At 33.5% G+C, this 23,942-nt stretch overlaps 2 protein-coding genes across 5 annotated transcripts in view; one reads left to right on the top strand and one right to left on the bottom strand.

Annotated features, from left to right (window-relative positions):
- Positions 1–2,431, top strand: part of LOC18434578 (protein PUTATIVE RECOMBINATION INITIATION DEFECT 1) — a 40,016-nt gene extending 37,585 nt beyond the window's left edge. For both annotated transcript variants that reach the window (XM_088870057.1, XM_088870053.1), the window contains one exon: positions 2,099–2,431. The gene's annotated coding sequence lies outside the window, so the exon portion shown is untranslated. The remainder of the gene's footprint in view (positions 1–2,098) is intronic.
- Positions 2,432–13,086: 10,655 nt separating this feature from the next.
- On the bottom strand, positions 13,087–22,743 carry LOC18434580 (Cysteine proteinases superfamily protein). 3 transcript variants are annotated; one of them, XR_016058036.1, is made up of 10 exons: positions 22,179–22,743; positions 20,808–21,046; positions 17,581–17,654; positions 16,155–16,209; positions 15,999–16,073; positions 15,050–15,123; positions 14,860–14,908; positions 14,386–14,470; positions 13,442–13,722; positions 13,087–13,350 (listed from the first exon to the last, which is right to left on the bottom strand). XR_016058036.1 is itself a non-coding variant. In XM_011625191.3 (10 exons), the coding sequence occupies exons 2-10, from the start codon at positions 20,970–20,972 to the stop codon at positions 13,304–13,306; spliced, it is 681 nt and encodes a 226-aa protein (XP_011623493.1). In that variant the 5' UTR covers positions 20,973–21,046; positions 22,179–22,741; the 3' UTR covers positions 13,087–13,303. The 3 variants fall into 3 exon arrangements, 1 of the variants encoding a protein (XP_011623493.1); XR_016058037.1 differs by having other exon boundaries at positions 13,442–13,498; positions 14,805–14,908; positions 22,179–22,741; XM_011625191.3 differs by having other exon boundaries at positions 13,442–13,498; positions 22,179–22,741.
- Between the last annotated feature and the right edge of the window lie 1,199 nt (positions 22,744–23,942).

Raw genomic sequence — 23,942 nt, 5'->3', positions numbered from 1 at the left:
ATTGGTTTTATATTTTTTACATGTACAAGTGTAAAAAAGAAGTGAACATTCAAAATTTGGTGTCAAAATATCTTGTAGAAAAAATATTAAAAATATAATACTTTAGAAGTATGACATTGCGATTGATGTATCTCATCTATCCATTCAGAATGGACAATTAGACAAGGGGGTAGTATATAAATTTTATACAATAGAAAAAATACAAAAAGCTTGCCCTTTCTCGATAAACACGTATTCAATATCTTGTACATGTAAGTAGAGACTAAAAAAGTACTACATGGGTGCTTTGGTAACTTTATACCTTCCGCCTCCTCAGGGTCTCTCAACCGGTTAAATAATAAATGTATTGCTCCCTCTGGAGTAAATTGTATGTTTGCTCCATCGTCCATAAGACCAACTTAGCAGGATATTTTCTATGAGAAACATTAGGGTGCAATATAGAACCTTCGGATAAGTAATTAAGTTCTAAAATAAAAAGAGTTTTGGATTTTTGAACACTCAAAAAAAAGATTTTGAAAGTCAATGTTTGATTTATTTATTTATTTACATTGATGAAAAACACAAGTTAAGTCCCCTTAAATTTGGAGTCTTAAAACTAAAAATACTCAGCAAGAAATTTTCTTGATCTATTAAATGTACAACTTGCTTCTGCAGGACCATTAAACCTAAATAAGATTAATTACTTATTGACATTTTGCCCCTCTTAATTGAAAAACAAACCTCCTAATTACCACGTAATAAAGTCTATTTTATGACCATTTATTTTACCTTTTAAAAGTTGCATAAGAAAATTAATAATGATTTGTGTCTTGTGCGCATGATTTGGGTGCACGAAAAGACACCCATGTGTGACATGTTGGTGTAAGGACTTCCATAGAAGACACGTGTGGACGTCTCTCCAAACCCACATGCATGGTCTTCAATAGGAGAAACCTCACATGTTCTCAACCAACACAAAGCGCTGGAAATTAATCAAATTATAGTGGGCTTGTCCAACTAAATTACCTTCCTAATTAAATATTATTTTTGGCTTATCATCTCATTAATGAGAGGGCTATTGCATTTATTGCAAGTATCTGGCTAGGCTATGAAATCAGTAGTAAAGGGGATTGATGAGGATTGATGGTTTTCTATACCTTATACACATAATAAATGATGATAAGCTGTTGAAGTTTAGTTGTTCCTCCATTGAATCTTTTAGCAATAAATTTGTTCATGGGTGTGGTTTGTATAGGGCTGAGGCCCCAAACAATCAAAGTAAGGCTTACTTTTAAGGAGTGTTACTTGTAAGTAGTGTTGGCAAATTTTTTTCGGTATTGAAAATCTTTGTGATCGTTTGAAACTGTATTTTCTTATTAATTATAAAATTTAAAGATTTTAAATAGTGTAGATCGAGCAGATCTATGAACACTTGAAAATTCTTGAAAATTGACGATACAGATTACAAGATGGATTAGTTCCAAGACTTGAAATCCTTTTTTTTTTTTTTTTTCTCATGTTCATATATCTTGAGGTCGAGATGATCGATTTTAGGATTTTTTGCCATCAGAAAAATCTTTTCTAGTGGATTGTTCAGGTGTGACTTAATTTAATTGTTTATGGCCTCGCCTTGATATAAATTTTTTTTCTTTATTAAACATACCTCAAAAAATGAACCTCAAAGAAGAACTGCATAAAGGAATGAAATTGTATAATACACGAGAGTAAGAAGTTCATAAACACCTCAAGCTTTCAGATCAAATGGTTTGGTCTTCTGATTTCTCCGCGCAGATTTTGAGAAAAAAATTTCAGACTTAATTTTCAATTAAAGTTACACTCCAGGCCACCAAATTTTACATCTAACAATCAGAGTTGAATAACTTTTTGATTTTTTTTTTTTTTATCAAAGGTCAATAATCAATTATCTACCTTACCTAAATCAATACCAATTGATCGCTATATTCCTTGTTGTGTGTATACGCAACCCAATGTGTGACTATTTTCCAATGAATTCATATTCATGACTATACTCAATTTTGAATATGTACACATGAATGTATGAGTAACATATTGTTAATATTTATCTTGTTAATTGATGGAACCATTGTTTTAAAAACAGGCGAATCAGAACCGGTGAGTGGGTGGTCCGGGTCTGTAAATGCCTCGGATAAGTCTGGCTCCAACCAATTCTCTTTGGTTTCTAAGATTTTTCTTTTTCAATAGAAGAAAACCTCAACTAGCGGCGAGCTTGATTGGAACTGGTCGAGCCGCCTCAGTTCGGGTAATGACTTGGTTTGGTTTTTAAAGCAATGGATAGAACTAATGGAGTTACTATTTAGACATCAATTTCTTTAGAAGTACTAAAAAATAATAGGAAATACTAATAAGAATATTCATCTGCTGTTGAAAAAGTCATAGTCAACCGTAATCGTAAGATGTGAAATTGGATGGTTGGAGGAGTGTTTCTGATATTCATAATCATTAGATTGACAGCCAATGTAAAACTTTTACCACATCTATTTCATGAATCCTGATAGAGCATACAAGATTCATATAATATATCCCAACTAGTCAAAACAAGACTCAGTTGATGATTATTCATCATCATAGTGGTCTAGATGACTGGCTTGTAAAATTTTGAATCCAAAAGCCATATCCTCAAGTTAAAATATGGAGCCTAGACTTACTGTGATCAAATGCCTCCCAGGATTAACTTAAACCCTATCCTAGGGATTTTAATTAGGGGTCCTTCAAGGTTCATCTTCTTAAAGGAAATTAGGGACCGTTATCTTGGCTTACCCACCACCCACCCACCCAACAAGAGAAAGAAAACTAATTTCTACATCAATTAAAAGGACAATAAAATCAATAGATACCAAACTCCAATCAATCATATAGGTTAGTTTCTTTTCACTGTAATTTATCATGGTCATACGTCTTTGACATGAAAAAGGTAATACCCAAAAAATCAGCATTATTATCGTTAAAGCCTTTTCTCAACTAATTAGAGTTAGCAAATAATTGGGGTTGACAAATAAATACTTTTTTTTTTCATTCATCTGGTGTCAAAAGTGACTCTTAAAAGGATATTAAAACTTTTGCATTTGATTTCCAAATAGGGCACACGTGTTGTTGTGATTGGACAAACATTATGTGATTTCATGGGAGCATACTGCATACACACTTCTTTCCTCACATAAAACCTTAGGTAAGATTATTTTTAGGACCCTAAAGTTTGGGAAGTAACCTTAGAAAGAATAAAATTTTATATTCACTCTAAAAAAATAACATCTTAAGATTGAACATGAACATGGAGTAACTAATTTTTGTGCAACTAATTAAGGTATTTAGGAACTCCATTTTCTTTATCTTTTTCTTTTGAATTACTTATCTAGTGATTCTTAAGTGGATCTCAAATTTTCAAATCCAATAATCTTCTTGGTCAGATCTTTTGCATAATCTTCTTGGTCAGAACTTTTGCCTGAGGAAGAAAATATGCATTGTCATCCCATGGGAGCATGCTATGCACACTCTCAAAATTGCTTTCCGTACTCAACCCTTATTAACTTTGGACATGCAAGATGCAGACATTCCTAAATTTGTCCAAATGTTACTTCATTTGAGTGTGTGTTTTGCGTTAGAGGCACCTTCAAGAGTGTCTAGTATATAAATAAGAAATCTATATATTTTTCGAAAGAATATAATAAAATTATTTAATTTTGGTATAAAAAAGTCACAATCACTTTCAAAACTAGATACAAAATTGAGTAGCTCGAATGGTTACAATGCATGAGTTCAACGTCCCCAAAGATTTTTCCTCAAATCTTATGCATGAAGAAGAACACATCTTGAGCCACCTCATATCAGTGACAGCTAGGGATGAATGTGATTTTTCTTTTTCAAAATTAAACTCTCTTATAGTACATAATCTTAATCTATAGCTGTATTGACCCAATGTTACCATCTTAACTTACCCAAAAAATAAGTAACAAATCTTTGCACCCATGTTAACCTTAATATTAGTGCACCCAATCTCCTGTAAATTAATTTTAAACCTAATTCAACATCACGATTTTGGGTGCCTAGTGTGCATGTCCTCTCTTTTGGGGGCACATAATTGCTTACATGAATTCAAAACACACACTCAAAAAAAGTAAATTAGTGTGCATGTCCTCTCTTTTGGGGGCACATAACGCAAAACACACACTCAAAAAAGTAAATTAGTTGCATGGATAGTATAGCTCACTGTTGAAAAAAGTAAATCAGTTGCATGGATCGGCCTCCTTGAAAACTGGTCTAGATGCGGTTCGGCAGTCTATATCAATGATCCAGCCGACTGAATCGGCCCATAAAATATTAAGAAATAGAGAAACAAAATTAATAATTATAAAAAATTAAAAGTAAAATGCAGGCTGGATGGCTGGTTCTTGCTATATTGTGGGGATTGGAATGGTCCCATCGAGATTTTCAATCCAGATTAGGCAATTTCGATGTCGCCATTTTTTAAAACCTTGCTATTAACAAATTAATAGAACAAATACAATGATATTGATTACTATAGCTAACTAAATGAACAAATACATTGATATTGAATGATATAGCTATCTAGATAAACAAAAGAAATAATATTATTGAAAGGGTGTGGTTTGTATAGGGCCGAGGCTCTAAACAATCAAAGTAAAGCGCACGTTCAAATAGTATCGTAAGATGCTGGTTCAATACTGGGAATATTTGTAATGGCTTAAAAATTTATTTCATCGTTAATTATAAAATTTAAAACTTCAAAAGTAGTGTAGATGGAGCAGATTTATGAACACTTGAAATTCTTGAAAATTGATGGTCTGAAAATGCATTACAAGATACACTATTTCTAATACTTGAAACCATTTTTCTTATTTCCATACATCTTGAAGTCGAGATTATCAATTTGAATATTTTTTAACTTCAAAACAACTTCTTTTAGTAGATTTTTGAGGTGCACCCTAAATTGACTGTTTAGAGCATCACCCTTATGTAAACTTTTTCCGTCAATGGTTACTCTCAATTTGAAAATTTTGGACGTGCTTCCACACCCATTAAAATGTGTAATCTTATGACTTTTAATCACCTTCAACAAAAAGCAACGCCCTATAACAACGGGGAACTCATGGTGGCTAATAATATTTTGGGCAAGTAGGCTGCTCCCAGCTATGCAATAAAAAATAGTAGAGCCTTTGTACCCAATAGAGCTAGGGAAAATTATAGATATCCCTTCAAATTCAACTATTTAAACATCCTGCATCTCAAAACTTTTGGCATATCACTTTAAACCTCAATACTATTTTTTTTATATTTACCCTCCAAATAAAAAAGTGAATGGGTTTAAGATAAGAATGCCCTTACTATCTCTAATATGCTTTATTTGGAGTCACATGTCTCTCTTTGCCAACACTTTCTCTCTCTCTCAAAGTAAAAACCTACTCTCTCTCTCTCTTTCATCCACGGTAATGCAATACGACACATAGTGTATCAGACCGAAATTTTTTTGAGGTCTGGCACAAAAAAGTGTAGGACCATAAAACAAAATTTCGGCCCCACACCTAGTATGCCGGACCGCATTGAGTTCCAGTAATGTAGCTTGCAATGCAGTCTGGCACCCAGTGTGCCAAACTAGGTAGATTTGAGTTAAGTGCCGTACCGAATTTTTTTTTTTAACTGTCTGTCACTTTTTTGTGCTTGTGCATAGAGTGCTAGACTGCATTACTAGAGAATGAGAGAAAGAGAGAGTGTGGATATGAGTTTTTTTGAAATAGAGAAAGAGAGGACATGGGTTTTAGAGAGAGAATGAGAGAGGGAGAAAGAGATAATATGGACTTGTAGCTTAGGAAAGTGAGTATGGGCACAAAGAGAGTCGCAAGACTCGAAAAGAGGGAGAAGAGAGCAAGCAATGGCATTTTTGTTTTAAATTATTGACTTTTTTTATTTAGGCTGTAAATATAAGAAAAATATTATTATGGTTTAGGGTAGGGATACAAAACGTTTTAAGGGGTAGGATGCCTAGAAAGTTGAAGTTAGAGGGGTATTTATAATTTTCCTTTCCCTTCTCTTCTTATGATACGAACCGAACTCAAAACGTCACATTATAGCTCCCAATACGTTGATAGGGGTGGCAATGGACCCGGACCCAACCTGGTACCTCAAGGGTAGACACGATCAGGGTCTTGGTATGGGTCCAAAAATTGTACCTAGCAGGTTGGGTCTGGGTCCGAGTCTAGTAATATATTTTCGAGTCCCAATATATTTAAATATAGTTAAATACATAAATATTTTTAAATTTTTGGGCTGGATCCGGGTCCCACACTATATTTTTGGGTTTGAGTCTGGATTTAGTGAATTCGGGTTCGGTAGGGTTTGGGACGCATATCATTTTTTGAGCAAGAGTCCGGCGTGGACCCAGACCCGACCAACCCAAGGCCATCCCTACACCTAACCACCTGGCCTTAACCTATTCCTAAGAAAGCTTCCCATTTTCACTGGTGGCTCAATTTTTACACTTGTTTTACCACTAAAAAAAACTCAAGTTTTAATATTGGGTACAGTTTGTACAGATCCAAGGCTCTAAACAATCAAAATAAACCGCATCTTCAAATAGTGTGGAGAAATGTAGTTTCAATACAAGAAATCTTTGTGATAGCTTAAAATATATTTTTATCTTTATTATAAAATTTAAATCTTTGAAAATAGTGTAGATCGAGTAGATCTATGAAACCTTAAATATCATGAAAATTGATGGTCCAAAAATGCGTTACAAGATGCACTATTTCCAAAACTTGAAATCCATTTTTTTTTCTCATGTCCATACATCTTGATGTTGAGATGATCAATTTGAAGATACTTGGGCATCAAAACAACCTCTTCTAGTGAAAATTTTGAGGTGACCTCTAATTTGATTGTTTAGAGCCTTGACTCTACATAACCTTTGTCCTCTAATATTTTGTGAGCATCATTAGGGGCGGGAAGTTTGGTGTTATCACATACATTGAATCAATCTGTACAAAGGGACCCACCCCATTGTCATCAACCATGGCAACAAGGAAACTGTAAAGAACTTCCCCTTCAAAAGGAGAGAGCATGTAGTGGCATGTGTTGGTTTGGCCTTCCCTAACTAACCAAGAAACAGCCGTGGATTTGTTTGGGTTCATCGACTTTGACACAAGGCGTTACACACTCTCCCCAATTGATGCCAATTTTATTTAAGTGCAAGCAAATGGTTGGTAGGTGAATAAATCACCCAGTTTTTATGACTTTTTTTAGGGTTTGGTTCCTTTTGGGTCAGCAAGAGAACTTTTAAGAAGTGGACTTGAGTGCATAAAAAATGGGGGTGAAATTTTGGATTTGAGTTCCATTTGTGCCCATTGTTTTCCTTTAGTTTCGATGGATTGGAGACCCGCATTTGTGTACATTGTTTCAAAATTCAGATTCGTGTGGGGTAGGTGTCGAATTGTTAGATTGGCGATGTGGATTGTGTCCGGATTGAATGGGTGATTTGGAAAAGCATTAAAAATATGTTAAATAAAATAAAAATTAAAATTAGGGTTTATAGGGTGGGGATATAAAAAATCAAAATTTGTGCTCTATGATTTACGGTGCCGAACATCAAAATCAGTGAGTAAAAAGTGCCTTTTTGTTTTAAATAACCTTAAACACTTCACTTAATATAAAAAGGGTGCAGTTGGCATACGGATGCATATGTAGGTGTAGAGGTAAGGTGCCCCTTCAAATTTTATCATGATATATAATTTTGATGTAAAATGTTTTTAGGATTATCTCAAAATCTATTTTTATATCTAATTATAAAATTTTAAATTTCAAAAATAGTTAAAATCAAGTAGATCTATAAATGTATGAAAATCTTGAAAATGGATAGTGTAGATAATATATTGTAAAATGCACTATTTCTGAGACTTAAAGCCTTTTTATTTTTCATATTCATACATTTCGATGTCGAGATGATCAATCAAAGGGTTTTTCAACATTAAAACTACCTTTTCCGATGGATTTTTGAGGGGCATTCCTAGAACTACCTTTTTTGATGGATTTTGGAGAGGCATTCCTAGTTCTACATTATAAGGTTGCATCCTTATATAAACTTTTTCCATATAAAAATGATGAGTAAAATTCAATATTACGGTGAATTTATTCACTTAATTAAAAAAGTATGTACGTCAGACAAACAATATTATGTGATTTTGGTGAAATTCTATAGTTTCAGTAAATCACGATAAAAAAAGAGAGGCATGCAACCTAATCATAATATTATTTTTCATTTGTAATTATCTTGTGATATTTATTTGGAAAATTATCACATATATCTCCCATAATTCCCTTTATTTTTCATTTAATACATTCCTACCCGTTTCTTAGTGATTTTTGTATAAAATGTACTTTTACCCCCCGCCACGGATCTATTACATCGGTGACACTCTTTAAACATGCGCTCGCCCCTCTTATACTAATAAACCACCACAGACTTATTAGAGCCGTGGCGAGATTTATAGGCTCCTTGAGCACCAAGAAGCCTGGTCGGAGGGTTCCAGGAACCCTTTGAGCTGCCACATACTTATTAGAGTCGTGGCGAGGCCGTTATGTTTGTGACAATTTATAGGTTTCCTGAAGCATCAAGAAGCTTAGCAGTCGCCACAAATCTATTAAAGCCGTGACAAGACCGTTACAAACCTGCTATGTCCGTGACGGTTTATTGTGAACCAAGAAGCCTAGCCAAAAGGTTCCAAGAACCCTTCGAGCCACCACGGATCTATTAGAGTCGTGGCAAGGGTATGTTTAAAGAGAGCCACATATGTATAGATACGTGGGAAGGGTAAAAGTGTCTTCTATGTAAAAATACTAGAAAACAGGAGGGATATATTAAACAAAAAATAAAGATAACTATAGGAGGTATATTTGATAATTTCCCTATTTATTTCATAATATATCTACATAATAATATCTCCCAATAATAATATTTTCCTGATATGTTACTTAAAATATAACTCCGGAAAACAAATAAAAAGTTGTAAACCAAACATATTTTTTTAGGTAATTTTTTATGTAAATCAATAAAATATTTTTAATCAATAAATAATTTTGCAAACAAAAAAAAAGAAACTATGGCAAAACTTCATACCAAAATGAACAAAATAAAAAATTAAAAATTAAAAATCATATATACCTTATTTTCCCCGAATTGTTTGAATGGCTCTAATGTGGCCATTTGGCACGATTAACTTACGGATGAAGTTTCTATAAAACCTCTCCTTAAATCTTTGTTCGGAAAGCACTTTCAGTAATAAAAATCTCCATTATGACTCTAAAATCAATTTTCAACACAGACAATAAAATTTGAAAATCAAAAAATTGTATAGATCTTACAGATCTTTGTACACATGTTTTTAGGACGAAATAGATGGTTTAGATAATTTGTTACAATATACACTACTTTTAAAGCTTGAAATCCTAATTTTCAAGCCGAGATGATCGATGTAAAGGTTTTCCAATGCTTGAATTGCAATTTTCGATGAGTAATAAGGTGAAGCTTTACGTATTTGATTGGGCTGCAGCCCTATCAAACTATTGTCCTTAACTTTTTTTTTGGGTAATTTAGTGAGGAAGACAGGTCGATACCCCTTTTTTTCAATAGATTGGGGAGTTACATTTTGAAGATGTTAAATATTTGATTGGGCTGCAACCCTATCAAACTATTTTTCTTAATCTCTTGTGTTTTTGGGTAATTTAGTGGGGAAGGCGTACCCCTACCCGTTATTTTCAATAGATTGAGGAGTTACATTTTCAAGATGTTAATTGGGGATACCAGTAGGCATAGATGGGTGTGGGGATGCTAGCGCCTATTTGTTAGTTGCATTGTTGAAATATTCTAATTCCTTTGAACCATTTGTTGGGTTGTATTTGTTTTTATTTTCCATTTAATGGAAATTATGGAATGTGTGTCTATATATGGCATGCAACATTCAAATGTATGCATGCATGGGCTACTATTTCATCTTTCGAAACTTACAATCTCTTATCATACATTTGGTTGACTAGCACACTAAAAGAATAACATTAGTTCAATTCTTCTTATTTTGTAAGGTGCATTTGATTAGCATCAATCTGCTTTTTTATTGAAATTACTTGTATGTTTTATTGAAATTACTTGTATGTTGGATATATTCGGATCATATAAAGTTTTTTTCTTTGGTGATATCAATTATCAAAATTTTCAGATAGTCTGTTAATTCAAGGCCATTCTCATATAGTGAACTTTCGATGTACTTTCTATAAAATAGATTTTTAGATAAGGGTGCGGTTTGTATGTAGCTGAGGTTCTAAACAATCAAAATTAAACACACCTTCAAATAGTGGTGAGAAATATGATTTCAATACTAGAAATCTTTGTGATAGCCTTAAACTATATTTTTATCTTTAGTTATAAAATTTAAAGTTTCAAAAATAGTGTAGATCGAGCAAATCTATGAAAACTTGACAATCTTGAAAATTGACGGTCCAAAAATGCGTTACAAGATGTACTTGGAATCCATTTTTTTCTCATGTCCATGCATCTTGATATCAAGATGATCAATATGTGGATATTTGAGCATCAAAATGACTTCTTCTAATGAAATTTTTGGGGTGGGCTCTAATTTGATTGTTTGAGCCTCGGCTCTATATAAACTTCTTCCTTTAGGTAATGGTTTAAGGCAATCCTATTCTAAAAAGGGTATGGTTTCTATAAGGTTGCAACCTTAAACAATCCAATTAAAGTGCACTTCCAAATTTTATCATAACATATAATTTTGGTGCAAAACTTTTTAGGATTATTTGAAAATCTATTTTCATATCTAATTATAAAATTTTAAACTCTATAAATGGTTAAAATCAATTAGATCTATAAACATATAAAAATCTTGAAAATGGACGGTCTAGATAATGTGTTGCAAGATCCACTATTTCTGGAACTTAAAATCTTTTTTGTTTTTTTTATATTCATTAATCACAATGTCGAGATGATCAATTAGAAGGTTTTTCAATATTAAAACAATTGTTTCCAATGGATTTTTTAGGTGCATCTGTAATTTTACATTTTAAGGTTGCAACCTTATATAAACTTTTTCCTTCATATATTTATATTCAAGTTGATTTAGGATTGTTTGTGATACCCAACTTTTTAAATAGATAAAGTTCCTATAAGGCTTAGGCTTTATGCAAACAAAATAATGCCTCACGTTCAATTTTTTTTTGGAGAACACTTTCGGCAACAGAAATCTCCATGATAGCTCTAAACTCAATTTTCAACAACGACAATAAAATTTAAAACTAAAAAAATGGATAAATCTTGTCAATCTTTGAATGCTTAATTTCAAGGGAAAATGGAAGGTATAGAAATTTTGTTATAATATATACTATTTTTAGAGCCTGCAATCCTAATTTTTTTTCTCAACTATAATGTCCAAGCCGAGATGATGGATGAAAACATTTTCTAGTGCTTGAAATTGCAAATTTCGATGACTTATGTGGTGAACCATTTTCCTTTTGAATTTTACCTCTTTATAGGCATACTGTATACGGTATTTCGATATTGTTCGCTTGATTTGACTATATAGTCCTAATAGCTATACTATACGTATCGCATGGATGCCTCAGCAACAATATGTGTATCCTCTCCCTTTGACACCTCAAATTCAAAAACAAGGGATGAAATTGGTGCTGAGGCTATGGCAGATGAACCCCGTAGTGATTTTCCCTAGGCCGATGACACAGTCCAACAATGATTTTTCCTCTGATGAAGATGAAGCTTATGCCTATTACAACAAGTACACAAAACCAGTAGGATTTGGTATAAGAAAAGGAAGAACCATAGTGGTATATACTAACTATGGTGTTGCATTAGATGGGCTAGGTCATGAGTTGTAATATTACTCTTTTTGCTCTTGTAGAGATTGTTCAAGAACTTGTAATTATTTTTGTATGTCATATCATATATAAGAAATGTACTATTTCATATAGATATATATTACTTATTGTACCCTACCTTGCTATGTAAGTTACCTTTATATATGTTGATAATAGTAGATAGGCAAGTTTTTCCTTCTGCGTCGTATATTGATGATATGCTTATGTTGATGATTTGAAAGAGATCGAGTGTTTGAATATTCATATGTCCAAGCATTTTGCCACCAAGAATCTTTAGACCAACCAAAAAGATATTGGGCATGTACATCCACATGTATAAAAGGCAAGATAAGCTTTGGTTAATCACTTTGATATTATTTCTAAAGTTCTTGATTGTTTAATATACTTGATATTGTGAACACTACTGGCTTTACCAATATGAAAAGCAATTTAGTGGGGAGAGAAGATGAAAATTGAGAGCCCAAGTCCTTGAGGACATAGAAGTATATAAAAAGACCATTTACTTTTAATATAAGAATGTCACAATCATCTTGTTCATCAAATTTCAAATTGAATGATTGTGAATGTATCATTGATTAAACTCAAAAGCTCAAAAAAACAAAAACTATTTCGAACTTCGTACACACCACAAGCCATCCAATTTGACATCTCATGATTCGAGAGCAAATGTGACCTCCTTATAACAAAAATAAATAGTCTCAACGTATACAATCCCTTAATGATCGAAAAATAATTTTCAAAATTCTGGGAAAAAATTTTAAAGGATAACAAAAGGAAAGAGGTATTCGTGTTATTAATTTACAACTGTGGGTACAATCAGAATTGTTTCGAAGAAAGGTGGGAACATTGTTGTTCATTTCACGTTAGCCAAATTCCAGACCACTGGTATTTGTTCAGAGAGAGAATTGTTCACAGAGAGAGAGAGAAAGAGAGAATTGTTCAGAGAGAGAGAGAGTTGATGTTCATTTCACCTTGTAGCCAAATTCCAGAACCAAAATTTGCAGTGGCAGGGTTAAGAGATCATGGAGTCTCACAATGTGTGTATGTGTGTGTGAGCGAGAGAGAGATGGCTCTATCAGGCATGTGAAAACTGTTTCCATGAATGTAGTTGGAATTCCATTACTATGGGATTCGGATGATTGTGAAGGTTCAAGGAGATTGTTTGAAATCCAAAGGTCCTCAAAATTCTCATGTAATGTGAATAAAACTGCAAGTAAGATACATAATTAATACAATGAATAGCCAATGGCACTAAGAATGGTGAACAATGGGACAAATAAATCAAATGAAAAGAACATCACAAGAACCCAAAACAGCAAAATATATACAGCTGATGAACCCCTACTCCATAGAATTTCATCCACAGTTCAAATCATCCTCAGAATAACCAGTGCTTCTTTCTAGGTTTTGCAGGTCTTGGAGCATCTACAAAAAAGATGAAAAATTAGGGTTTTCTCAATCATCTGAACAGGGATTAAACTCATGAATAAGATGATCCATTAAGCTATCAACATACCTTGAAGATCATAAAGAGAATTGTAGTGAACCTCTGACCAAAAGCTCAACCAAAACTCTGCAATATAAATGAGATGGTATGCATGATTGTAATGAATATCATGATTCACTCACCAAGGAAAAGCTGAAGATCAATCAGTTAGCCAATCTCAGTTGCATGGATATTGGTAGCTATTTCTTATAAGTCCCGTACAGCATTTCTGGAATGGCTACAAGGGTTTCATACACAAGCAGAGAAAGGAAACCTACATCCATACTTTCTTGCTTTATTTCTATATCCATCTGTATCATGAACGAAATGGTTCAATAAAAGTCTTAATTCTAACATGCTAACATGCCTAAAGCCCTAAACTAATACTAAATATCACATGCATAATGTCTTAATGGTAACTGAAGAAAATGACCACTGCTAAATGCATTATGCCATTTAATACAGTAGAAACCAATTGTAAAACTACGCACAATCCTCCCTCAGTAGTTTTACGCTCAGTAGTTTTACAGCTCCCTCATGGCTAATATGGCCATATTAGCCATGAACCGAATTTACTGAGCGAGCTGTAAGTCCTCCCCAATCAAGAAATGTAGATACTATTTCTGGTCAATAGAGCAACTAAGTCACACATGACTTTAATGAACGAACAACTTTTGACTCCTAAGGGTTTTCATGTGTGCAAGTGGGCAAGAACTTTTCTTGATGTCCTATAAACAACGCAAAAAATGAGAAAATAGCACAATGTCCTAGTGAGTTAATGGGCTATGTCATCAACCACCTTGATTTAGCCATTTGATTTCCTTCCTCACAAAAAAAGCAATCATAACCAATTACAGAGATCATGGGGTTAAATAGTTCGGTAATGTCAGAATAGTCTTAAGGGCTTCAGACCAAAAGAATGTCACAGCACATACCAAATATCCACAAATATGCATAGGAATGACTGATGTTACCTCGTTGAGGAGGCTGGAGTCGCGGAACAATTTCAATGAAGCAGGTGTCTCTAAATGAGGTTAGCAAACATATTTTAGCACCATACTGCAAACGCATGACAAGCAACATCCAACATTAGAAACAAATAAAGCATGTCTACTCAATAAGTTCATGCAAGAAATCAGAGGATAAATTTCAATATGAAATTAAATAACGTTGACGGAGATCACATTAATCTTATCAATAACTGACATACCTTCGAACTTTAACCTCTCAACAAAATATTATTTTCAAGTATCTATTGCATCTAATAGTCAAATTTTGCAGGCTTCCCCTAAATACAGGTTTCATCCTAAACTATGGGGAGGGGGAAAAGGAAAAAGAGAAGAAAATCCAGGTTCTTCCATGAACAAAGAAAACACAAATAATTCAAGGATACCTTGCAAGTACTTTAGAAATAAGACTAAATCCTAATTTTTCATAATGAGAAGGACCTTATCCGCAGCTGCTTGTAAGGTAACATGGTCTCCCCATTCACCAGATCTGCATAATGCAATTCATTAGCAACTGTCACATCAGCATCTTTATGTTAACATCGCAAGCTAATGATATATTAATTATCAGAAGAACCACACAATGTAAAAGCAAAAGATTCAAACAACCTGCAACAAGAAGATTTCTTACTTGGCCATTTTCTTGTAATAGCGCTTGTACTTCATAGGTACATAACTTTCATACAAAGTCCGATATTCTTTAAGCTGAAGAATAAGTAGACATCAAGTAAGCGGACCTGAACAGGATACCTCAAGCTTTCCAAAACTAAACCAAATGGAAGAAAATTTTCTCGAAAACAAGTCATTCAAGACCTACAATAGTAATGGCATCATTAATTATCAACACAAGGGATTCAACCACAACCAGGATAAATTTAAGTTAAGGGAGACCTTACGCAAAATACTGTTGTCTCAACCGAAAAAATATAGGGAAGCACTTAGCTTTCCAGGGAAAGAATTTATATAGTATAACATAAGATAGAATAATATATTACACTATAACATATTACTATGGCATAAAATGCTGACCCAAATAGTTGGGATAGGGCTCGGATGATGATTATGTCATATAATATTATATATATGTAGCTATGTGTGTGCGCATCTGCACACGTCCATATGCTTGCATAGGGTTCATTCATTATCATCGAACTGGTTTGTATCAACTTACACAGTAACAGAGTCCCAATGTTTGATTTTGGAATGCATTCACGTTGTTCAATATACTTTACACAAAATTATGAAAATAAAATATAAGGGGAAACAATAAAAATAAGAGAAGTAAAGAAAATTCAAATAACTCAAGGCATAAGAAAACCTGAAATAAATAGAAGGCAACTAAGCAGCATCTACCACATCAAAAAGCGTGCCCCAAACTGAAGCATAGATATACACATACTAATAAGATAATACTAAGTAAAAAGTATCTGATACAGAAAAGGCGACCGTTTGTATTACTGGATGTACAGAGAGCAGCCTCAAAAAAAGTCAGCAAGAAAGACAAATTCAGAATAAAAAACAGATACAATAATATTTATCAAAGTGCCTTCAAGACGAGAGAAGCACAGGAATACAGATACCTGCTTCACAATGTCTTTTCGCACATGTTTGTGATACTCAGGTGATCTGTACATCTGATCTGAAAGTGCCCGAAACTGCAAACAGGAAAATAAATTCGATAGTTTGCAAACTCATAGCCTAAGAAGTCTAAAAGCAATGAATTTAGATATACACACCTGACAATTACCATCTCCTGACACTTTAACCTCACATAAGCCATAAACATTTAACCTGACAGCAACATATGGAAGAACGAATCATGTCAATCTTTGGAACATGTCTCAGGTAGATTAGATAGTTCATCTGCTAGATGTATTCTCTTGGTGCAAGACTGAAAAAAGCACCAAGAGAATACAAGTTACAAGCTGGATATACTGATATAGGAATCCCATGCCTAATGATGCACAAAGAGAGAAGAGATGATACAAGATCCCTCTAGAATTTGATGAAAGTAATCACAAGAAATAACAGCTAGACCAATTACGTGGTTAAATTCAGCATAACTTTCTTTAGTACCAGCTGTTTGAATATCATCTAGCCATTTGAAAATCACTGCCTCATATTTCTGCAAATTTCTAACAATTTTCCAAAGTGCAGAGAATATTTTGGTGTAACAAAGAGGCAGCTTGGATACAAGTTTCAGCGCCTCTTCTTTGAATTTAACTATTTACATCTGACCATCATTAGCAAACCTGGTGTTCCATGAATACAGGTAGGTTTGTCAATGTCAGACATGGGTAGGGTGTGTCACATTCTTTGAACCTTATATATCAGAAGCATGGTTGACTGAGAAATCAAAACGTTAATGATTGCAACATGGGTATACTGCTACACAAAAGAAAAAAAAAATGCAAGAATAATCTGATGCATATAATACTCCTACCAAAACCAATGGATCTAAGAATCCAGATAGTGAGGAACTCCCAAGTATTTGACTGTGGTTCAGATAAGAGATAACAGGGAATGTGAACTGGAGGTGCGAGATGCGAAACCCTTCTCTATGTGTAGGATTTAAATAAAAAAATTTAATGTTAAAACAAGAATAGCTCAAAGTATTTATAGTACATGATTCTCTTGGGAGAAGAATCTGACAAGAATCCGACAAGAATCCGAGAAGAATCAATACATGTCCGAGTCCATGTGTTCATGTGTCTCAAGAATCCCCTCTTCAGGATTCTTTCGAATGGAGAATCCAGCGGTGTCCAATCCGTGCCTGTACCAATGTCTAGCTGTGCCCGACACAGGTACAGATCCTAGATAAAAAATCAATGCAGCATAGCTAGGAATCCCTGATAGCGGCAGAATATGTGCCAGTTGTTTCCATTGCTGCTCTAAGCTCCCTTCTAACAAATTGAACCAGAGAATAATTGTCCCATTGTCAGTTCACCACAGTGACAGAAGTTTACCGATGCAAGTTCATGGGAAAGGCCCAACCCATCCTAACATGTAAAAGAATACTTTACAAGATGATTGCAACAGGATTTACTCAGCATTAGAATGATTTTAGCAACATAAAGTTTAAAAAACCTATTTAGGGAATTATGAACTCATGAAGGTTGACACTGAGTTATTTAAGAAACTATTAATCCAGGTATATTATACCTTTGAAGAAGTCGTTGATGATCCAAAGTAGCATCGCTTACACTTGGAATGTATGCATTTATCTTCGGGACATGCTGCAATGTTTAAGATACATCTTAGTAGTACACCAAAAAATCCATAGAAATAACAAATTAGTGAATCTAACATACATCCACAGAATGAGTGTAACTGAGAAGAGGATGTTGAAATAGATGAGCAGCAAGATAAGAAAGGATAGAATTTGAAACGAATACATATGAGAAAACTTATAGGTAGCTCCAATAGGCAATAAGATGAGGGAAAATAAACTTAAGTGGTCTAACCATGTACAACGTCGACCTAGCACAACAGTGTTAGGAGAGGTGATTCGGCTCAAGTGAAAGGCTCTAAAAGGAAAGGGGAAGGCCCAAATGGAAGTAGTAAGTAGTGATACAGTGACTTATGGTTTGACTAAAAGTATGGCCTTGATAGAATGATGACACAAGATTCGTGTAGTCCACCACAAATAGTTGGGATAAGCATCAGATGATGATGATGATGATGAACAAACGGGTAGTCATAATAGAGCCTTATGGAGCTCCTTGCAGAACTTTAAGCCCTTAAAAGACTGAACAAGTTCAAAGAATGATAAACAGCAAAGGGAACCATTAAACGAAGAAGTGAGAGGAATGAATTCAGGACATAACAACCTAACCTACTACTTTCCGCAACAATTTAAAATTTTAAATGAATTTTTGAACATTATGTGGAATAGGCTATGGGAATGTTGTGACAATCTAGAGGGGTAACAGGTTTTTCCCATAATGATAGTTTAAAACCATCTGAAGTGAAGACTACATGAAAGACTCAGCAACCAAATTCATGGAGCTGCTGGAAAAGGCTAGAAACCAAACCATCTAAGCAAGTAACAGAATTTCATTCAAAGGAATCATGGAAATGAAACTTGGCATCTGAAGGCATAGTTGCAAATTGTACAGAAGACGTTAGTTAAAGGGAACATATACACGTTAGTTGAAGGGAACATATACTCAAGCAGCAATTTCACTCTTTAATGAAAGGGAAAATCTTGGAGACTGCTAGGAAAATGGAAAATTTTGTCCACTCCATTCCTGCTTGTATGCGCAAAACATTCCTTGACTTTAAAGAGGTCCATAACTATTTAAAATTGAAGGTGCCCTGTTTAAACATGCACTGGTCTACCTTATAGTTCTGCATTCCTAATTTATCTCACTCAGGTTGCATTTCTCACGCGATATTTTCTAAAGCTTCCACTCCATATTATTTATTACACATATATGAATTATTTTGTATATAGAAAGAAAAAATTCTTTAATAGAGAGCAATGGCAATTTAGGGGCCGTTTGGATACCTGAAAATATATTGTCTGTGAATATATTACTGACGTAATACATTACTGCGTAACACATTACCTGTAAATGGATTGTTACTATTTGGGTAGTATTTAGATGCAACCTGAGAAATACATTGTTATTGTTTGGCTATGTCTAGAAGAAATATAAGAAATGCATTACCAACATTTTACCAGCACGTGCCTATAAACTATCATTTCTTTCTTTTTTATCACAAAATTCCACTAACATGCAGAATTATCATTTCCTTCTTTTTTGTCACAAAATTCCACTACAATACTGAATTAAAATCATCATCACACCATTCCAAAAAGATTTCTAATAATAACATTATCACCATTCCAAAAAGATTTTCTAATAATAACTTGTACCATTTTATAGTCATGACACTATTTCTACTTATTTTAAGTACCTTTGGCACTTACATGCAATCACGTGCTTTCTAACATGACATTGGTTTCAACATGATAAGTCATTGAAACAATAAGATTGGAATAACATAATTTTATTATGATAAGCCTTATTTTTATTTATTTTTTATAGAAATCTTTCAAATGTCTCTCTATGTAATTTCAAATAAACAATAAATTTATGATACTAAATTCAAAATCTGTAAGGTACAAGTTAAAAAATGGGAAGAAGTTTGATTAGTAAAAAATTTTGAAGTATTGGAGGAGACTAAAGAGGTATGTTATTTCAATTGAGATTTTAGTAATCTCTTATGAGAATTATGTTGTGTGAAATTTGTTATTATGATTGTGTTGTGTAATTTATCATTGATTACTGATTTTTATTTTTATTATTTTTATTTTTATATGACAAAAGCCTTCAGATGAGGGGACGAGCTTAAAAAGAGAGGGATTTGTGTGAAATTTTTTATTATGATTGTGAAAGAGGGACTTGTGTGAAATATTTTATTATGATTGTGTTGTGCAATTTATCATTGATTATTAATTACTGATTTTTATTATTTTTGTTTTTATATGACAGCTGATGCCTTTAGATTAAGGGACGAGCTTAAAAAGGGATTTTTTTAATCAGAGATAGGGTAGGCAAAAACGCACAAAAAATTTCCCAAAATTACCTGTCAATCTCGTAATAGATTTAGATTTTTCACCTATCACCGCAGGTAATGGATTTCCTGAGTTTTGGGGAAATCTCATGTAATCTCTTTCCATTTCTTTACGATTAAGTGTACCCAAACAATGGAAATACCATATTTGCTTGTAATCTATTGTCCGGTAATAGATCTTTAGAATGAAAAGCATGCTTCTCTTGTTGTGAGTTCTTTGTAAGTGTCATGTTAGTTGTAGGTTGATGGATACAAGTAGATCAATCTAGACTTTAGACATGATAAATCATTGCAACCTATATCATAATATAAGTTGATTGACGTGAAAACAAGAACACAGCACATGGCTTTATTTGATCTACTCTAATATTCATATTTCATTTGATATTTGATTTGGGACTTCCTGGCTAAGTTATTCATTTTTATTTATTCGGAATGGCCATCACAATTGCCCCCACCAAGGCAACTGGAAGTCTAGAATAAGCACAGTATCCCTCCAAAATGAACGACAGCATGATAATGTCAAATTACAAAATTCTTTCAAGACATAACTTTACTTTCAATTATGAACAGGAGAATAAGATATTTGATTTGGGACTTCCAGCTCAAGTTATTCATTTTTGTTTATTCGGAATGGCCATCACAATTGCCCCCACCAAGGCAACTAGAAGTTTAGAATAAACACAGTATCCCTTCAAAATGAACCACAGCATGATAATGTCAAATTACAAAATTCTTTCATGTCATAACTTTAAATTCATTTATGAACAAGAGAATAATTTCAAAGAAAGAAGTATATGGCTCACAGGAATAGACTCCATGTGAGATAGACGCTTAGCAAATGCCCCATCAACTCTAGCAAATTCTTCCGATAATACGACTGCTATCATCCTGTCATCGTCATTATCTTGTTGACTGCTTAAAGAAGTTGAGCTAGACGATTCACCCATATATGGGGCTCCATGTGTCATACTGTACAAAATCTCTTCAACAATATATTGCCTCTTCAAGTCAAGGAGAGAATCTCTGTATGTCTCTCGTAGGACTGTAATGTAAAAAATCATACAGTAATCAAGAATTATGTTATTCCAATCAAACCCCCAAAATCTTCAAGGTTTATCATTTGCTATCCCTTGATGACAACTTCAAATAAATAACATAAACAGCATATAGAATTGAATGATTTTATTCCAAAAAGAAAAACGAAATAGCATTTTGTGATCCATATGGTCATGATAACAGTATGGCCAAAATGGTTATCACCATCCAATCACTCATGATTTGATGGTTATGGAGGAGAGTAGTACATTCACTTGGATCAATTATATGCTCGTTTGGGCCCAACGTTTCAACCACTCAATACTATTGATGGAAAATGATAAACCTTTTTTCTTGAATTTTTATAGAGGATACCTTTTTGACAAACTTTTCTTGATGGAAGGACTATAAAACCAATGAACATGATGTTATCATGGCTAAATGAATCACGCCATACTTTTCCAAAAAAATTTAAGTCATGGATATAAAAAGAGTAGCAAAACTAAATACATTATCTTATCAGGAGAGAGGTTTCTGAAATTTTCAATTTTCAGTCAGGAGACAGATAAATTTCAAAATAAAGCGGGGAAAAAGAATGAGAGAACCTTTTCTCGTATAGATAGTCATACATCAGAAGGGAAAGATATCAATGATCACACAACAAATTATACAATTTACATCATAAAGAAATGCCATTACAAGAATTGCAATGGATTAAACAAAACAATTCCCCAAATTTCCCTCACAATTTACATGTTCTCTGATTCCAAAGCTTTCAATCTCAATTTTCTCTCTTTGAGCAACCAGAAAAGAAGAACCCAAACAAAAAGGAATATAATACCAGAATTAAAACAAGAAGTTCAAGAAATGTAAGAACAATTTCCCTTTCAATCCATAAGAAAGCATATCTAATTTCAACAAATTAATCACAACCAGGAAATTCAGTAATCTAATTAATCATCAAAACAAGGAAGGAAACACACCCAACTCCCTAAAACCAGATAAAAAGCACAAATCCCAACCCAATTTCCAAGAAAAAAAACCACAATTTGCCCAGCAACAATCCAAAACAACGAAAACTCTCTAAACAATCAAATCAAGTTCGTCAATACCCGATCAGAAACCAGACTTTTTCTTACCGAATTGTGAAAGCAGCAAGCAATTAGTCCTCAAAATCTGAACTTTCACACCATGGAAGTAGTAACAAACCCTAGATTTCGCGTGCAAGTAAAACCCTCGATTTTTCAGTTGGGGATAAAACTCAAACTAGAATGAGGGCGTCGTAATAAAACACGCTATTTTACATACAGTTGAATGAAACGCGTACGGCAACGACAAAGATGTGGAGTTTTTTTTACTCGGAACCAAAAATTGGATAATATGAATAATTGAAGGCCAATGCTTATTAAATTTATAAAAAAAAAATTAGAATAAATTAAAAAATTATAATATCTGGTTTTTAGAATAGACGGTGGACGAAATGGAGATACTGGGTCATGTTGGATTATTTCCCTATATAATTATGCACTAGTTTCCCTCGGTTTGATGACTTGGGAAGTTTTAATCAATATGAAATTTTAGGAACCACCTACGAATACCTGGATGATTATTTTTAGAATAAAAATTTTGAATTTTAAGCTTCCTTATTCCTAGATCTCACCTTAAAAGAATTTGGACGGTCTCTCTTCAATCTCGAGACATTACTTTTTTTCAAGCACCTACAGTGCCATTTGAAGTATCCCTAGTTGGGTTTTACTAAAAGAAAAGGTTTCTATACTTCCTCACTAAATAAAACATATATACTTTCCCTATCCGGTCATTCAATTTAGATAAAGTGAATCGCTCACTGTTTCATCTAGATCCAATGCTTCAAAATATTTTATTTAATTTTTTTTACAACTTGTATGAATACGAAATTTGGTACTTGCCATTTTCTCAATCGGTGCATTTAAAAAAAAATATTGAAAATAGTTTTTTGATCAAATATAATAACCAAAATACCCCTTAAAACTTTCAGGGGTAGTTTGATCATTTTATTTTATTAGGAATATTTGTTTTATATTTTTTTACAAGTACGAGTTTAATAGTCAAGTGGACCCCCAAAATTTGTTGTCAAAATATTTTGTAGAAAAAAATTAAAAATAAAATAGTTTAGATACGTGACATTATGCTTGAGGTCATCTCAACCGACCATTCAAAATGGACAGTTTGCTAAAGGAAAAATATAAAAAGCTTAGCCCTTTACGAAATAGACATATGCTCCTGTGGGAGCATAAAATCTTGTTGCTCAATGGAAATTAATCCTAGACATTACCTCTGTCCTCACCGTTAATCAAATTTGAGAGCTTATACTGTTGCATTGGCATGTACTATATAGCTGCTCCCTCATGCAGATGGCGTACTTGTGAGGATTTTTTTCAATACAAAATTTTGGGGACCACCTAGGAACCACTAATGATTATTTTAAAAAGAGAAAATTGAATTTTAAAATTTCTAGCTTAGATCCCACCCTCAAAAAATTGGAAGGCCTCTCTTAAATCTTGAGACATTATTATTTTTCTATGTATCTAGAGTGTAATTTAGAAAAAAAATTTATTGAAGTTAGTTTACGAATCGAAGAGGTTGCATCCAAAAAAGAGGTCCGTTGGGTTTTACCCGAGAGAGTAAATGGACAATATGTTTCGGAGCGAGAAAGAAATTTTTTAGCATTTTTTATTAAATCATAAAATTTGAAGGGATTATAGATTTAAAGAGGTCACAGGTACTCACCTGAGTCATCTTAGTCATCAAATGTGAAATTGAGCAACTAAATATGAATACATAATAGTGGCATAGACTAATACATAGATACCATACCATGTCCAGCTGCTTCTATACAATTTAACAAAAAATAGTTGTAGTCC

The sequence above is a fragment of the Amborella trichopoda genome, chromosome 6 (assembly GCF_054954075.1).
Source record: "Amborella trichopoda isolate Santa Cruz 75 chromosome 6, AtrichopodaSantaCruz75HAP2 v2.0, whole genome shotgun sequence".
In the NCBI taxonomy this organism is placed as follows: domain Eukaryota; kingdom Viridiplantae; phylum Streptophyta; class Magnoliopsida; order Amborellales; family Amborellaceae; genus Amborella; species Amborella trichopoda.
This window is presented reverse-complemented; position numbering and strand designations above follow the sequence as displayed.

Excerpts from the sequence above, each read along its gene's own strand:
- LOC18434580 (XM_011625191.3), bottom strand. The coding sequence starts at position 20,972 with ATGACACATGGAGCCCCATATATGGGTGAATCGTCTAGCTCAACTTCT. Across the intron at positions 16,210-17,580 it reads CATCAACGACTTCTTCAAAG|GTTAAATGTTTATGGCTTAT; the intron begins GTATAATATACC and ends TGTTGCTGTCAG. Across the intron at positions 15,124-15,998 it reads GAAAAGACATTGTGAAGCAG|CTTAAAGAATATCGGACTTT; the intron begins GTATCTGTATTC and ends CTTATTCTTCAG.